The sequence below is a fragment of the Miniopterus natalensis genome, chromosome 11, assembly GCF_054644295.1.
Source record: "Miniopterus natalensis isolate mMinNat1 chromosome 11, mMinNat1.hap1, whole genome shotgun sequence".
Classification (NCBI taxonomy): domain Eukaryota; kingdom Metazoa; phylum Chordata; class Mammalia; order Chiroptera; family Miniopteridae; genus Miniopterus; species Miniopterus natalensis.
The window spans coordinates 68,414,020-68,431,901 of NC_142091.1; the positions used below are offsets into that span (position 1 = coordinate 68,414,020).

The 17,882-nt window shown below is 40.8% G+C and overlaps 2 protein-coding genes and 1 pseudogene across 2 annotated transcripts; all 3 read left to right on the forward strand.

Moving 5' to 3' along the window:
* The first annotated feature begins 3,784 nt into the window (after positions 1-3,784).
* LOC107530280 (olfactory receptor 4C15-like) lies at positions 3,785-4,750 on the forward strand. The gene has a single exon (XM_016203967.2). The coding sequence runs from the start codon at positions 3,815-3,817 to the stop codon at positions 4,748-4,750; it is 936 nt and encodes a 311-aa protein (XP_016059453.2). The 5' UTR covers positions 3,785-3,814.
* Positions 4,751-10,325: 5,575 nt separating this feature from the next.
* Positions 10,326-11,246, forward strand: LOC107530279 (olfactory receptor 4C11-like). The gene has a single exon (XM_016203965.2). It carries the CDS (start codon positions 10,332-10,334, stop codon positions 11,244-11,246), a length of 915 nt encoding a protein of 304 aa, XP_016059451.2. The 5' UTR covers positions 10,326-10,331.
* A 5,068-nt stretch (positions 11,247-16,314) lies between these two features.
* LOC107530278 (olfactory receptor 4C16-like) lies at positions 16,315-17,241 on the forward strand (annotated as a pseudogene).
* Positions 17,242-17,882: the final 641 nt, after the last annotated feature.

Genomic DNA, 17,882 nt, shown 5'->3' on the forward strand with positions numbered 1-17,882 from the left:
TTTACATAAACATCTTCCTATAATTGAACATTTTAGATCTTTCTAAATTTTTACTATTATAAAAGACATGCATCATCTTTCATTATAAAACTATGCTACCTCATTTCACTTTTAGAACAATTTTTTTAGTGTTAGGGTCTAGAAAAAGAAACAGAAACATGTTTATGATCCTGGAAATAGTTGTTAAAACATTTCCAAAAGGATTACATGAATGAAGTAGTTTAACTGCAATTTTAGAATTAATATAATTTTAAAAAGCATAATTTAAAGCATATTTTATCCTTATGATGGGTTCCATTTTCCAGCTCATTTTGTGTATATGCACACTGTTTAAAAACAATGCTGATATTAATATTTCCCATCTTCCTTTTGACTTATATGTTGCAGAGCACACTCATAATAACTGACTTGCCTCTCATGGGCCAGGCAGCTCGAACAAGTGTTATTGTAACTATTTGATGGGAGAGTATGCTGAGGCTCAGTGGCTTCTCCAATGACAAATGGCTAGTAAATGATGAAGCTGTAATTGCTAGCGTTTTGATAGCAGAAGCTGAACAATTATTGTATTATTTTAAATTAAAATTGTATTTTTGTGTATTTTTAGATTAATAGAAAAGTTTCCAAGATTGTATAGAGATTTCCAGTATACTCCTCACTTGGTTCTCCTTAATAATATCATCTTATATTACCTTGAGCATATTTGTCAAAACCATGAAATGAATATTGATGTATTACTCTTAATGAAACATCAGATTTATTTGTATGTCGCTAATTTTTCTACCACTGTCCCTTTTCTATTCTAGTGTTCAGTCCAGGGCAATGCATTGCATTTAGGACAGTCCCCTTTTAAATTACTTAAAATCATAAATCTGTTATCATAAGCTATGAGGATATTGTATTCTCTATTATCAAAGTTTCAACACTAATGTTGGAAATTCCTTTTATCTGAAAACAGGGGGTTGATTTGTTTATGTCTAATAAACATTTTAATTCTAAAACGGTATCACTCTTGAAACTCCCCAGATAAGGGAAGTGGGGGGCCGAATAATTAATTATTAGATTAATATCGAGCCTTGGTCTTCCTCACCATGTCCTCACTGTTTGGTTTTCTTTGTACAGTGAAGCTACCTGAGAAAAAATTGGACACAGGTGGGTCTGAGGGCCACAGTAATTTATTCAGGGATTATTAAGGACATTTAAAAGTGTTGCACATTTAAACAATACCACATCTACATTGTGACCAAAAATATTTTATGTTTGCAAATAAATTAAAGGATGAATTAAAAATGCTTAGCCTTGGTCATGGTAAAGCAGGAATTAGGAGGAAAAATCATTGTCATTTCTGGTCTGTGTCAATGTCTCCATGGGCTTGTTCTCACTATTTATCGTGATTTTTCTCTTGTGTTTCTAATTGCATCAGTGTTTTTTCTGTGCATTGCCTTATCTGAGTCTCCTAAGAATCCTGGCATTGTTATTATACCCAGTTAAGGAAGTAGAATTTGAGCCTTTGAGAAGTTTAAGTAACTTTTCCATCTCAATATAGCTAAGTAGAAGAGCCTGGATTTGAACCTATGTCTCTACTAATCTGCAACTGATGTTATTTTTTATTTTCTCTGTTTTGCTTTTATTTTTGAAATTAAAAAAATTCAATTATAGTTGACATTCAATATTGTTTTAGTTTCAGGCGTATAGCATAGTGGTTAGACATTTATATAACTTACGAAGTGATCCTTCAGATAAGTCTGGTACCCACCTGGCATCGTACATAGATATTACAATATTATTGACTAGATTCCCTATGCTGTACTTTACATCCTTATGACTATTGTATAACTCCCAATTTCTGTTTCTGAACCCCTTCACCCTTTTCACTCAGTCCCCAACTCTCCTCCTATCTGGCAGTGCAGTTTGTTCTCTGTATCTATGAGTCTGTTTCTGTTTCGTTCATTTACCGGAGCTGAGGTTCTTACTCATTTCATTTCATTGTCTCTCTGGCTTTGACACTAAGGTAAACTGATGCCTGCTGGATCATTTTGATATTCTTTACTTTTTAATACATGGTTGTTGACTGATCCAATGACCTATAGGGTTTGCTTTATACTCTTGTTTTCTTGGTGATGACTTGTAGCTGAATGTGGTATTTATAGTGCAGGCTCTGTTTAAGAACTAGTACCCTGGAAATGTAATGGAAAAGGTTATTTTAAAGTAAGCATTAAGACACATCTTAGCATACACAATTTATATTTATTGTAAATTGTTTTTGTTAGCTCTAAGTTGCTTTCTCAAAAATCAGATTATTTTTAATTCTCAGTAAATGTCATTATTATTTTATTCACTTCTTTAAGAGATTATATGTACATGTACACACACATTTGACAAATACATTTCTGTTATATGCACAGGTGAGGACACAGTCATTCTTGGAAACTGTTGTCTAGCTATGGAAAGCAAAGTCAAAAGTTGGGAACATTTATGGATAACTCATGGAGGAGCTTTCTGTGGGTAAGGTGGCTGGCTCGATAAGTGAGGGAACAGTGATGACAATTGGTGAGGGCATTTATCATAAGCAACGTTGACATTTTGCACATTTGACCCTCACCTTCATCCTGTGACTCAAGCTATATTCAATACATGGTTTCTATTCCTTACCTACGTGGTTGTTGCCAATTTGTATCTGTAGTAATGGAACCATTACTTTCTGAATCTACATCACTTGCTCTGTGTCCTTCATCAAGGGGCCTCATTCAAACATGAGCAAAGGAATCAGAAGGGTTTGATTTCTACAGGTGGATGGAGACAGTAGAATGGCCAGCACTGCTCTTCAGTTCTTGCTAAAAAGAAAAATCATTGCTCCTTTCTCTGTGGATCCAGTAGGAATAGTTAAGTGTTAGAGCCAGAGATTCTGTGTTTAAATTCCAGATCCAGCATCTGTAATTTGACTTTTCCTCTTTGAGCATGGGTTGCCTACCAGCGAAAAGGGGGGCAATAAGACACGACATGGACTGTTTCCTAGGCACTATTTCCTAAACTGTTGCTTTCTTTATATTATTTAACTTAGTCACCATGACAATACCCTTAAGTAGGTGTTATTATTTTTCATAAACATCTGTTCTTATTTAAAATGATGAAAGAAGAAAGAACCCAGCTCAACACGTGCGCACTTGTTATGTGTTAATATAGAGCTAGTCACCTTCCCATAGATTTTATTTTTAATTTTTATTTTTATAGGGAATGAATGAATTCATCTTAAAGGCCCAATTCAGTTCAGAGTTTAAAAAAATAATCAGGAAAGTAGCTATGATTTTCAAGACCTCTTAAACTGGGACTTCTCCTTCTCTTTGTAGATAAGGTAGTCTCGTGATGAGGGATGGCATGCAAGTTGTCCCTGCTCCCACTCCACACTGATGGCAGGCATCGCCAATAAATTAGTTCTCTCTCCTCAGAATTTGGATGCAGCTTCAGCATCGTCCTCAACAATTCACTCCGGGAAACCACTACTAAATGATCAGAGTTGGCAGTTGCGATAAAAACTGTCTCATCCCTACCGTATGTGAATTCTTCTCTTCTCCTGTATTAAAGCTCTGGCCATTTTGAAGTATTTAATAATTTATCTCCTCCTGGATTCTGCCTGACCTCCCTCTACCACCTTTAACAAATTTCTAATTTTGTGCTCTCAGTTATGACAGAAGCACCAACTTGTGGATGACTGTCACATGATGATGTCATACACTGGTCCAGATGAACTTTTCTTTTTGTCATAATTGCAGATTTTCCTACGCTCACTCTGGTAGCAGTTAGCTTTCCCTTGGAAATCATGCAAAACCAAAGCTTTGTAACCGAGTTCGTCCTCTTGGGGCTTTCACAGAATCCAAGTGTTCAGAAAATGGTATTTGTTATATTTTTGTTCAGCTACCTTGCGACTGTTGGGGGCAACTTGCTCATCGTGGTGACCATCGGCAGTAGCCCAGCGCTCCTGGGCTCCCCCATGTACTTCTTCTTGGCTTTCCTGTCTCTCCTGGATGCCTGCTTCTCCACCGTCATCGCCCCGAAGATGATTGCGGACTCTCTCTCTGAGAGGAAGACCATCTCCTTTGAAGGCTGCATGGCCCAGCTCTTCGCTGAACACTTCTTTGCTGGGGTGGAGGTGATTGTCCTTATAGCCATGGCCTATGACCGCTACGTGGCCATCTGCAAGCCCTTGCATTACTCTTCTGTCATGAACTGGAGGCTCTGCGGCGTTCTGACGGGGGTGGCCTGGGCGGGGGGCTTCCTGCATTCCATGATACAAATTCTCTTTACTTTCCAGCTGCCCTTCTGTGGCCCCAATGTCATCGATCATTTCATGTGTGACTTGTACCCATTGCTGGAGCTGGCCTGCACGGACACTCACGTCTTCGGCCTTTTGGTGGTGGCCAACAGTGGCTTTATCTGCATCATCATCTTCTCTTTGCTGCTCGTGTCCTACGGTGTCATCTTGTTCTCCCTGAGAACGCACAGCGCCGCGGGGCAGCGGAAGGCTCTCTCCACCTGCGGCTCTCACATCGCCGTTGTGGTTCTGTTCTTCGTCCCGTGCATTTTCGTGTATGCCCGGCCGCCGTCTGCCTTGTCCTTGGACAAAGTGGTGGCGATCTTTTACACCGTCCTAACGCCCTTGCTCAATCCCGCGATTTACGCCTTCAGGAATCAAGAAGTGAAGAGTGCCATGAGGAACGTGTGGAACAGAGGAGCGGGGCTTTGTAATGAAAGATAGGACTGACCTGATGGAATCTGTACTCGGTGTGTTTAAAGGACACGATGGAGCTGCTGAGAGAAGTTCCAGCAGAGAAGGATTGGAGTGGGCCGGGTCCCGAAGTCTTCCCCGGCGTCGGCACTCTCAAAGCACCTCTACTCACCCAGGGGCCAACAGGCTGTACATGGCACAGAGGCCAGCTTGGCAGAAGTTCCTGTCTTGGGGGACCCTCTCTTGAAGAGATTCTGGACAGAGTTTAAGAGGGGGCGGTGCTTTCTCCACACCTGGGTTTTCAGAGCCTTGGGAACCTTGCTCATGGCCCACAGCTGCACCCCCTCCTCTGGTTTTGGGGCTCTGATATTGCTGCCGGTCGTGGAGAAAGAAGCTGAATTCTGTGATGAAATCTTGGATCAAACTATCCTCCCTAATTTATGTATTTTTTGCTCTTCTCCCTTCTCTGTTCTTTCTGTACCCTATCCCCTGCCTCTTCTTTCTTTGGACCTGCTCACTCACTCTCCTCTCTCCTGCTCTCACTTTAGTGTCACTCTCTACCCTTTCCTCTCTCTCACTATTATTCATTTAGGTATCTATTCCCTGCTTTGATATTTGCCTCACCATGCAGTTTACAGGCTTGATTTTGGAGTCGGAACAGAAAACGAAGGCATCACTTGGCATCCTCTTAGGACGGCTCAGGATTTCTTTTTTCTAGGATGCAATATACATCATGGAGGTTTGATGTTTTATGTGACATGGATGGCAAATGCTAGACAGAGAGGCTATCTAGTAGCACCCCACTCTAGTATTAGCCTAAATGTGCTTGGAAAAACTTTCTTTATTACAGGTCAAACTTTGTACATTAAAAGAACAAGGCAAACAGCCATATTTACTTGCAAACTAATGTATAGCTCAAATGAAATAACAAAAATGGAAATTGTTTGAATAGTAAGATTGTACAACAAGATTAATATATAATCTAGGATTGTGTTATTCAATTAAATACCTATTTAATAATAACACAGTAATATAGGCAAATAGGAGATAGAGGCAGATGTTTATCTGGGAAAAAAGGGAAGTCTTCTAGTGTCAAATATATATGAACTGTTTTAAATTTCAACAGGTAAAAGTAAGAATTAAAGAAGGGAAAATGGTTTTCTTCACTACTGTGATGTCTCCCCCACATCAGAGAGTTAGGACAGTCCAGGGGTGTTAGGAAATAATGACTGAGTCAATGATCAAACTCTCAGGTGGTGCTGATCTAACCTAATGCATACATCTTGTCAAGAGTTGCTTTCTTGTCTTCTCATGTTACCAAATCTTCTCTTTGCTTATTCAAAATAAAACAAGATGGAATGACATGACCTGGCTTTCATGGTTGTCCAATATCTGTCCATAATTTTATCTCTTACAATTTTTGTTTCAATCCCATTGAAGGAGCTTCACACAGGTTGCTTTCTGTGTCTTCATTATTTCTCCTGCAGATATATACATGGTTACCTCCTCACATCCTTTGATTATTAAAATGTGTCTTCTCAATAATGAGTTTTCTGACTAATTCACGGAAGTGCGATGTTTTACATTACATGGATGGTGAATGCCCTCCTCCATCCACTACCATTCTGTATCTCCTTCCATCTCCGATTATTTTTTCTCCTTAGCACTTACCATTCTCTAACATGTCATAGAGTTTAGTTATTCATTTTGTGTTTTTTTTTTTTTGTATATGTACTAGAATACAGTTTATACGAGGGTAGGGATATATGAAAAGATTTACCGTTAGACCCCCAGTGCCTAGAATAACATCTGGCCCATAGTATATGGGCAGGAAATATTTCTTGAATAAATAAATAAATAAATAAATAAATAATAAAAATACATAAATGAACGTCTTCTCCTGAGTGAGATTTAATAATGTGTGGCCCAAAGTGCGCTTATCATGAACACCTAGAAAGCCAAATATAATAGAGAAGTCACCTATATGAGGTACTGAGACAACCTATGCTGAAAGGGTTGAGACTCCAAGAGAAGACCTTCCTTAGGTCGAATTCTGTTACTGCTTTTACCCCAGAGAATTAGTTGAATCTGGGCATAGACTGGAAGCTGGGAATCTGGGCTTCCTCAGGTTGGGGGATTACTGGAGTGAGGGCAGGGACAGCAGCAGATCTTTTGGAGGAGATTTAGAGCCTCAGTCATGCAGTAATTTTTCCCCTTAGAATGTTTTTCCAACCCTAGGGATTGATAACATTTTCTAGAATAGGAAACTGGGAGAAGAGACTTGACTAAAGCCACAGAAACAAATGATGGAGCTAGAATTCAATTATGTCCCATCTGTTTGCACCAGCACCTGGGCTCAGAGCTTTGTCGGCCATTAGAAAAGATTTAACTTAAAGGGCAGGGTCTTTGGTAACTTTTGTAGACTATGCCTCGAGGTGACTTAGAAGGCGTGGTTTCCCCCTGGAGCAGGCTGCGTGGGTGGAGCGCTTGGTAACTGCAATGGGAGGAGTCCCTTGGGGCAGAGGAGGAGGGGAGGAGGGCTCTGAGCACAGACCCTGCCTGCTGACAGCCTTGTGTGGGATGAACTGGCCCGTGGTTTGCTGTGATCCTGGATTAACTGAGCCAAGTAGCTCCCTGAGCAAATCCCCAAATCTGTCAGGCTTGGGTGGGAAGGGTGGAGTCCTTGTCTCTCCGGAGGTTGGGCATTTGTGAACTTGATGAAATCCCTATAAATATGTGATGGAGGAAAAGGAATTCTTTAATTCATGTGCTCTGCAGGAAACTGTTTGTGGGGGAATAGAACTGGCTTTAGAGATGTTTCTACCACAGAATAGTGGGGATATTTTCTTTTTATCCTAGAAAGTTCTAAGAGTAGAAGTCAGAACTTTCTGCTTGTATTCCAGACCCTTCTGGACAGTCTAGTTCATGTTTTCTAGGAAGGGTTGGCCATCCGTGGAGTATGTCCCTTCCCCATAGATCCTGCAACAGAAAGCCAAGCAGGTGCATCTGAAGTACAATTTACATGTTGCAAACACATGGAACAGTAAATCAGAACTGGAAGAGTGAGCTCTCCAGTGGATATCCTTTTTCTTTGTTTTTAAAAGACAAAGGTAAGTGTTCAAGCCACACTGGACTATTTCCTTTTTCTTGCCTCCCCCTCAGGACTGGATTTTAGGGCAGTTGTCATCATCCAGTCCTATCTCCTGAAAAACCTGGGGTTCCAGGAATATGTTCCCCACCATGGTGAGAAGATCCTGACTCTCTCCAGTTACTGTTATAGTCCATCTCTTAACTTAAAATTCTGAATTTTTCACTGGCCAATCTGTCCTTTAAGAATTTATACTATTCTCTCAGTAGATGATTTCTACTCTTCTAATACCAATTTCATAGAGCCTTAAATCATTAATGATTTTACCTACAATTATCTTAAAACTCACATTAAATTGTTAAGAACAGGAATATTTCCCCAATTTCTCCTAAGTCCTCCAGATAATTTTGATTCAGTATGTGAAATGAAATATAACTATAGAATTGTAGAAGAGAATAAATACTGTAATTTTAGACATATTTGGAAACAATAGACTAACTTAAAATGGGGGAAATTGACAGCTTGGACTATACAAAAAGGAAAAATTCATGGAAAAAGAGAAGTAATAACAGAGAAAAATTAAAATCATAATAGTGAATGTAGCAGAGGCTGAGACTTGCATAGTTTTTCTTCTGAGCCAGATCTTCTCACTCTATCTGCAGAGTAACCATGACTATTTCTAAAGTGGTTTTCCCAGCATCATGCAGCCAGAAAGTAGTGGAGCTGGGATTTGAACTCAGGCCATCCAATTTCAGAAACTGTACCCTTAACCAAGAAATAAGTGATTTTTGCTAGATTAATAGCTATACTAGATACATATCAAGATCACAACAAGTGAGCTGACAAAAGAGAAAACATTCTTCAAAGGAAAAGGTATTAAAATATTGAATATGGTAATAAAAATTTATATGAATATAATAAAAATGCAATTTTATTCCTATTAACTAAGTCAGGTAATAAAATAACATCATAGGATATGGGATAACCTTCTTTTGTTTTTGTTTTTTGCTTGTGCTCCAGCTTTTCTGCAAAATAATCAATATTGAATGCTGGCTATACTTGTGTTTATTTGTATGTCTTTCTAAATACATGTGCAAATATACTTATAGAAATTTTCTGAAAAGACATACAAGAAATTAAAAGCTATTTCTGGAGAGGAGGATTATAGATTCAAATAATTTGGAGAGAGATTTTAATATTTTCTCCTTACATTCTTCTGCTTTGAATATTTTATCATGATCATGGATTATTCTACAGTAAAAATATAGTTATTGAAAAGATTTAATTCTAATTAATAGCAATGATTATAGCATCTTGAGCAGCAATATCATACTTGGGAAATGAATTATTCTAAAGTCGTTTGTAAAATTGTTATATATGAGTGACAACTGGAAGCAGCATAAATATCTGAATGGATAAACTTTATATATTACCACCCCATTAAATTGATAATTAAACTATGGAAAATATGATGGCTTGGTAAGAAATATTAAAACAATTTTAAGCCAACATCAAAACACAGAATCATCATATTATATGATGATTTCAATCACATAAACTATATATGCGATGAATAGGGAATTGAAATAGAAAAATCATAAAATTGTATATGGGATTATGGACTCTTTTCCAAATAATGTTTTTAGCAGAAGTATCCTGGGGAATTCAGGGTAAAGGGGGACACATAGGAGTAAAAACACTACTTAGATTACAGACATGTTAGAAATTTTATGTCGGGTCAAATTCATAGGCAGAGAGGCTCAGTGTTCTAATGTGATAAGTTCAAGAGTATTGTACATACAGTAAAGAGTAGTTTCCCAAATTATGCCAGCTGCAGAGTATTGTCTAGAAATTTGTTATATCAAGGCTCTCAGCGAAGCTGACATTTATTTACCCAAGCGGCATCGGATTGTCAAAATAAAGCACATTTCACAGTATCCTGAAGGGATCAGGAATAATGCACACAAAAATGAGTGAACTGAATTGAGAATATTTTCTTCAGGACGTGATTGCCCAATAATATCAGTGCTTAATTATGTAAGAATAGTGTTGATCAGATCTCAAAGCTCACAGATAAGACGCATAATACATGAAATTATACATGTGTATGCGTGTGCATGTGTGTGGGTATAAAGTCCTTTTGTTTTAATTTTTAGGACAAGTGTTTGCCCTCCATTTTCCACAGGAAGGCTAAATTTCAAAGAGGTTGAGCCACTTGCCCAAGGAAAGTACAAGTTCTTGGTAGGGATCAAGCTTTTTAAAGGAAGTTAATTTTTTTATTCCCCAAATGCAAAAACTTTGGTTCAATGTGGTGAGTTTCTGAACCACAGATAGGTCTGGGAGAGACTTGGACGTCTGCAGATTTACAAAGGTTCACAGGGGATTAAAGGCAGCTGGAGGCAACGGGATGGAGCAGAAACTAGGAATTCAGAGCTCAGCTCACTGGCCGCCTCAAGGTGACACTTCTTGTCTTCTCTTGGCAGGTTCAGCCTCTGTCAACTGCATCCCACCCTCAGCCCTAGTATGGCGACGAATAGCAGTGGGGTTGAGTTCATTTTGTTTGGGTTGACACAGGATGCAGGAAAGCAGAAAGCAATCTTTGGGGTCTTCTTGATTCTTTACCTTGCGACACTGTTGGGGAACTTTCTCATTGTAGTGACCATTAAAATGAGCAGGACCCTTGGGAGCCCCATGTACTTCTTCTTGTTCTATCTGTCCTTTGCCGATGCCTGCTTCTCCACGACCACTGCCCCCAGGCTGATCGTGGACGCCCTTTCTCAGAAGAAGACCATTTCCTACAGTGAGTGCATGACTCAGGTCTTTGCAGCCCATTTCTTTGGGTGCATGGAGATCTTTGTGCTCATCCTCATGGCCTTGGACCGCTATGTGGCCATTTGTAAGCCCTTGCGATACGCAGCCATCATGAGCCGGCGGGTCTGTGGTGTGCTGGTGGTTTTGGCCTGGGTGGGATCTTGTATCCACTCTTCAGCGCAGATTTTCCTGGCCTTGCAATTGCCCTTCTGTGGCCCCAATGTGATTGACCACTATTTCTGTGACTTGCAGCCCTTGTTGAAACTTGCTTGCATGGACACCTATGTGATAAATTTGCTAGTTGTTTCTAATAGTGGGGCCATCTGCATGGTGAGTTTTATGATCCTGCTTATCTCCTATGGTGTCATCTTGTACTCCCTGAGAAACCACAGTGCAGAAGGAAGGCGAAAGGCTCTTTCCACGTGCACCTCCCACTTTATTGTGGTTGTCATATTTTTTGGCCCATGTATATTCATATACACACGCCCCCCAACCATATTTCCAATAGATAAGATGGTGGCTGTGTTTTATACAATTGGGACACCCTTGCTCAACCCTCTGATCTATACACTGAGGAATGCAGAGGTGAGAAATGCCATGAAAAAGGTATGGTGTAGCAAAGTATGACTCCAGTTGGTAAATGACGTATGGGGATTCTACAGTATACTCCCTTAACAGCTTAATTTTATTTCATGGACAGGAAAGGTAAAATATTCTTGTTGGGAAACAAAACAATTAAGAAATCTGAGAGGACTGCATTAGAGTATGGTTGCTACTTAAAGTCCATAACCATTTTGACCAACCTATGATGACTCTAACTTGAATCCTATCAACATCTGGCCATACTCACTAGGTAATTTAGCTTTCTGTACAAATTTTCCTTCAGAAAGAAAAGTACTGATTGACAGATAAGTGTGTGTCGCATGTATGCTCCAATTTTTCCTAGGTTTCATTCTTGTTCTTGTGAATGTGGTCATAAGAGCTAACCCACAGGGTCTGGACACTTGCAGAGTCAAGGTTGCCATCTTGACGACCTGAAGATTGGAGAAGATGTTCTGAGAAAATGCAGCTCTGGAAATCTGTGCCTAAGCCTCCTTCCCTGAGGGTATCTACATTGATGAACCCTCTAACTCCATTGAAAGCTAGAAACATCAGTGAAAACCTAGAGGGTCCCTGGAGAACCTCTCAAAATTAATTCTGTGAGTGGTGAAGAAGGGAGGAGTGTTATATTTGGATGAGATAGGCGATATCAGCCAGTCAATTGCCCTTTGGGGCCTTCACACTGCTCTTCACAAAGGAGGGGACAAGGCCGCAGGTGTATGCAGAGGGAGGGTACAGGAAAGAAGGGGGGACAGGGAACAATGCGTGATGAAGAGAGAGAAGAGGAGAGTGGGAATTTTGTCCAGATGGGAGAGAAGGAGCTTTGTCTTCCATATTTTTGAGCATCACTTTTGGGAACATTTGCAGGAAAAGTAAAGTCTCAGGATATTCCTCTATCATTGACCTTCCTTGGCTGTTAAGTTTATTTGGGTATCAGAAAAGACAGAAAGAAATGTGTGTTTTTTCTCCTATAGTATCTCAAAATGCAAAATTCAGTTTGTGTTTTTTTGAAGAATCTGGGCTTAAAAGTCAGGTTTAGTACTTCTCAACTTTGGTCTTTTAGTTTTATATAAGAATATTTTTAAAATGTGTATTTTCGCTTTTGAAGAGAACCTGATCTGTATGTATCATTCACACCCACCACCACCAGCCTCCACCTCATAATCTCATAATCAAGTGCTGCTGTGCCATTTTCGTACCTGGGTTTATAATTACCATCAAATCAGCACCAGAAAGTATTACTTTTAGTCATGTGGGCTAATGGAAAGGAACACAGTGAACTCATAAGTCTGTGAAGCATTTCTATCAACTGAACACAAAATGTTATGCTGCACCAAGGATTCCCAATAATTCTTGTTTAGACAAGTGGTGGCAGAATAAATATTTGAGTCCCAAATGGGACATTTGTCAGAGCTCTCAATACCATATTCCCAAGTGGCAATTTAATATTTCTTCCAAATGAACAATTTTCCTAAATTTCATGTCTTACAGTTCTGTTTTGAGAGCACTTGAATCTGGTCCTATGAGGATTATATTTAAGTGCAATTGGATCTTAAGTAACCAAGACATACTCAAAATCAAACGTAATTCTTACCTCCTGTTAAGCCTTCAAATTTATTATGATATGAGAAAATGTTTTCCTGTGTCTAAATGAAGACTCAGAAAGTTTCAGGAATTTTCTTCTCATTATTAGATAACAGAGAATCCAGATTCCCTTAGATTTTAGATAAAGGCTCAATTAGAAAAGGTGGGAGAAGCAATCAGGGAACAGAAATGTCTGACTTGACCTGGTATCTTAGCAAGTGGCTTAACGGTCTTGGCCTGGCTAACGTTGAAAACTTTTATTCCCCTTTCTTTTGGGGACTTTTTGTGGGCCTTTTAATTCTAGTACCCTTGACATAGGAAGAAAATGTCTATTATGATCACTGTTGACTCCTTGCCTAATCCTTAGAAAGCCAGTGGTTACCTTCAAAATTCTGTACTCGGGCTTCCAAGGGGCCCTAATGGGCTGGTTCCTAGAAGACCTCCTATGGCTCCTCTGTGGTGGTCACAGGGAAATGTCCATGCATCTCTGCCCTGAGAAATGCTGCTAATGTAGAAACACTGCTGATGTAGCTGATGGCAACCAGCCTTCCTCACCAGTCTCTTTCTGCCTAGATTTTCAGTCCTGTGGGCCCAGCGATATGGAGGGTCGCATGCTAGGTTGTCAGAATAGCGCTCTGAAACCCCCTCCATCTCACACACACACACACACACACACACACACACACACACACACACACACACAAAGTTTGGGGTGATTTCCCCAAAGCTGTTCTCACAAACCACTCTCCCACTTTACACTCTGACTTTATACTTATGTTTATCATGTCCTTTGGTTTGGAGATGGGCATATGGTGATCTGCACACACTGTCACTTCACAGCTATTGTGACTAGTCAAAATTTTAGTTTTAACACCTTGTTACATAAGAAATGTTAATTCATGAATACTTTGTGTTGACCCTGGACTTCAAGAGACTTTATTTTTATTTAGAAAGGGATTGTACATTATTCCGATTTGAGAAATATTTGTACTCACATAAAAGACAGGTTTTATGGGGGAGGGGCGGGAACAGGGTGGAGGAGGTCAATGGGGGAAAAAAGGGGATATCTGTAACACTTTCAACAATAGAGATAAATAAAAAAATAAAAGTAGAAGTATGAAAAAAAGACACATTTTATGGACAAAAGTTTGTACAATTTAACCTTATCTGTGAACAGAGGAAACTTCAAAGCCTCCTACTCAGGACATGACTATCAGGCGATAGAAAGAAACCAGGAATCTTATATTCTTATTCTAATTTCTGCTGCTTCTCATTTTTGGCAATAACTGCAGCCGTTGTCATTTTTCATAGTTTAAGTATTGTTTGTAATACTCTCCAGGAATTAGAATTTCTGGAAGCAAGTGTAGTAGCTCAAAAATCTAATAAGCAAAGTAGCCCTTAGAACTGCAGTCTCCCTGCATGGGAAGGTTCCGCTTCAGCATCGATAAACCAACAGATTCTAAGGTGTGAGGGAGGTGAGAGACATGCGGAGCTTATGGGAAAGAGAGCAGCATAACGAGAATTTAGCATAAAACATCCCATTTAGAGAATCTTTACAAGTTTCTCTGACAAGTATTTATTTTGCATTTTCACAGGGGAACATTATTGCTGAATGTTGCAGGTGAATTTCAATGACCTAGGTAAAAATTCTTTGATGTTGGTAAAGATAGCAAGAAATGTTGGGTCCTGGATGTATTTTAAGGTAGAACCAGCAGAAATCTGTGTCAGATTGTGTGAAGAAAAAAGTCAAGAGTGACTTAAAGATTTTGACCTCAGAAATGGACAGGATGGAATTGCCATGAAGTGAGAAGAGGAAGCCTCCCTGAGAGAGGAGCAAGGTGGTCATGGTGGTGGGAGGGCCGAGGGGCAGTGTAATCAGGTGTTCACTTTTTTTGAAATTATGCATTTGAGAAGATTAGACAGCAAAGTGGAGATTTCGATGGGCAGTTGGATATGTGAGTCTAGAGTGAGGGAGCGTGGCCTGGGATGCAGATCCGCATTTGGGAGCATTCAGCAGCTCTCAGCATTTACAGCCATGCGACTGGATGCGTTTACTGGAGCGGTGTGCGTGGGCAGGGGAGGCAAGGGGACCTGGCCTGAGCCTCGTGTGCTGCAGACCGGACGTGGCCGTAACCGGTGCCATCATATCCCTGAGGGCCAGAGATGTCAGAAATGACATTGACGTAGGTATTGCGCTCTTCAGCCTTTCAAATGCTGAAGTTTAGGCTGACAAATCATTTTGGCTGAATACTAAAGGCTTTTTATTAAAAGCTTCTGCAAGATACTCAAATTTTGAGAAACAACTGTCCACACATGGACAAGGTACCCTTCGGTGCCATGTCTATAGACAATGGACACTTCACAGGGACCCACAGGTCTTGAATGTGAAGCTGGTGCGGGGCCCGTGCTCTGAATGAGGAGGGCGAGGAGAGTGGCCTCGGGGAGATGTTCTGGGTGAAGGCAGAGGCTGGCTCTCGTGGATGGGGGGAAAGGAAAGGCCTCGGTCACAGCTCGTGACGGGCCGGGCACTGGAGACAGAGATGCCATTCAAGGTGGCTGATGTAATGTCTTCAGAGAATTCTTGCGCTGTGTTGGGGAATTGTGTCTGCTGGTAGGAGCCACTTTCAGTACCTCAATAGTAAGACTCATGGCCAAAGCTTCTTGCCAGGAAGCCATCAGTTGCTAGAAGAAGCCATCCCTGGGGATTTGATAGACAAAGTGCCTGTTAGTGTGGAAGTAGTTTTGGCACCAAGTATTCTAAATAATTAAAGCATTGCATCAGCCTTGGAGACCAAGAGACCACCTTGGAAGGAGACGCTGACCATAGTTTGCCATGTCCGTCAGGGAATACACTTTTCCCTTTGTCGCCTTATGAGCCAAAGGCAGGGGCTGGAGTCCAAGGCATCTGCAACCAAGGCTGACCTGAAGAATGCATCATTGCTTCAATATAGCTCATGACCCAAAGAAGTTACACCTTAGAGAAATATTTTAGGAGATAATAGAGAGTTCAATTTAAAAATACTCTAAGCACCTACATGATACAAGGCATTGGGTTTGCAACGATGGGGAATAAAATCCTGAGAATGTGTAGTTTCCAAAAATTCTTTTTCCAAAAAGGAAGCTAAAGGGATCATACACATAACTGAAGTTAAGTGTAGTCTGTAATATTATAAGAAAAGCTGCAAAGGGAGCCTTCAGAGAACTGGAGAGAGAATTTCCTTTATTACAAAGCGACCACCAAAGGCCTCCAGGGGAGAGTTGTATTTGATGGCTGCTATAGGAAAGTATAAAATTCACAAGCTTATTTGACACTCATAAGGGCCTTATGACGTGGTCATTACAAAATCAGGGACAAAGAATTGAGATGACATATTAGGAAACCACAGCTAAAATGCCCATGGTGAGGAATATTTTGCTCAAGATATTTCATAAAGTCACATATAGTGTCACGAATTAATTTTTTTGCAGGCAAACTCTTTTACACTCACCCCTTGCCCTCACTCATGAAATCATGTGGCTGAATGACACGGTGACTGAGTTCATTCTGCTTGGGTTGACTCAGGATCCTGTGAGGAAGAAAGTGGTGTCCGTCGCGTTCTTGCTTTTCTACTTGGGGACGTTGCTGGGGAAGTTCCTGATTATGACCACTGTCAAGGCCTGCCGGACACTTGGGAGTCAATGTTCTTCTTCCCTTTCCATTCGTTCTTATGTGACACCTGATTCTCTACTTCCATAGCCCCTAGAACGATTGCAGACGCCCTCCTGAAGAATGCCACTGTCACTTCAGTGAGTGCATAGTCCAAGTCTTTTCCTTCCATTTCTTTGGCTGCCTGGAGAGCTTCATCCTGCTCCTCATGGCCCTTGACCACTATGTGGCCCTCTGTAAGCCCCTGCATGACATGACCATCATGCGTTGACAGGCCTGTGGCGTGTTGGTGGCTGTGACCTGGGCGGGGTCCTGTGTGCATTCTTGAGCTCAGGTTTTTCTGGTCTTGAGTTTCCGTTCTGTGGTCCCAATGTAATCGATCACTATTTATGTGACCCGCAGCCCTTGTTGCAACTTGCTTGTACAGACACCTACGTGATCAGTCTGCTCTTGGTGTCCAACAGTGGGGCCATTTGTACCTTGAGTTTTGTCCCGCTGATGTTCTCCTACATGATCATCCTGCATTCTCTGAGAAACCACAGTGCTGGAGGGAGGAGGGAAGCGCTCTCCACCTGTGTCTCCCACATCATTGTGGTCGTCTTGTTCTTTGGTCTACGCATATTTATATACACCTGGCCCACGACCACTTACCCCATGGATAAGATGATAGCTGGGTTCTATACACTCGGAACACCTTTGCTCAACCCTTTGGTGTATATGCTGAGGAATGCAGAAGTGAAAAATGCCATGAGGAAGTTCTGGAGCAAGAAGCTCGTCGCAGATGACAAATGATGAATGGAACTTTCAAACTTTTCTTCCTAGTTTGGACTGATCTAGAAGAAGCCCATAGAGGAGATTATTTCTTATTGTGGAGTTAATTTAATCCTAACTTGGGGCATGAGAATTAGTCAACATGACTACGTATACTGGGTGGTGTCGAGTCCATTTTGCTTATTTACATATTTTAATTTTCATTTATTGATTTTTAGAGGGAGAGAGAGAAAAACATTGATTTGTTGTCCCACTTATTTATGCATTTGTTGGTTGATTTCTGTATGTGCCCTGACTGGGGATCGAACCCACAACTTTGATGTATGGGGATGATGCTCTAACCAACAACTACCTGGCTAGGGCCCCAGTCAGATTTAAATAGAAGATGATACAGCCCAGGAACAAACAGCCACCACTGTTCACTGCTGTGCCTCTGCTTCTCTCGCCTGCCTTCTGTCACTGTGATTTTGACCTGGTGTTTTCCCTGCCTGCCTTCATGTTGGCTTGTTGTGTTCTCTCTTCATGCTTACACTTCAGATGCTTAGACCCACCGCCTGGCAGGCTCTCCTTCTGGCTTATTTGTTGGACACTGTGTCCCGTAATGCCTGAGCATAGACCTTGAACTTGGCTGTTCTTCCTGAGCTCAGAAGAATGCACCAGAT

Bases quoted from the DNA above. Each gene is read 5' to 3' on its own strand.
- LOC107530280 (XM_016203967.2), top strand. From the start codon at position 3,815: ATGCAAAACCAAAGCTTTGTAACCGAGTTCGTCCTCTTGGGGCTTTCA.
- LOC107530279 (XM_016203965.2), top strand. From the start codon at position 10,332: ATGGCGACGAATAGCAGTGGGGTTGAGTTCATTTTGTTTGGGTTGACA.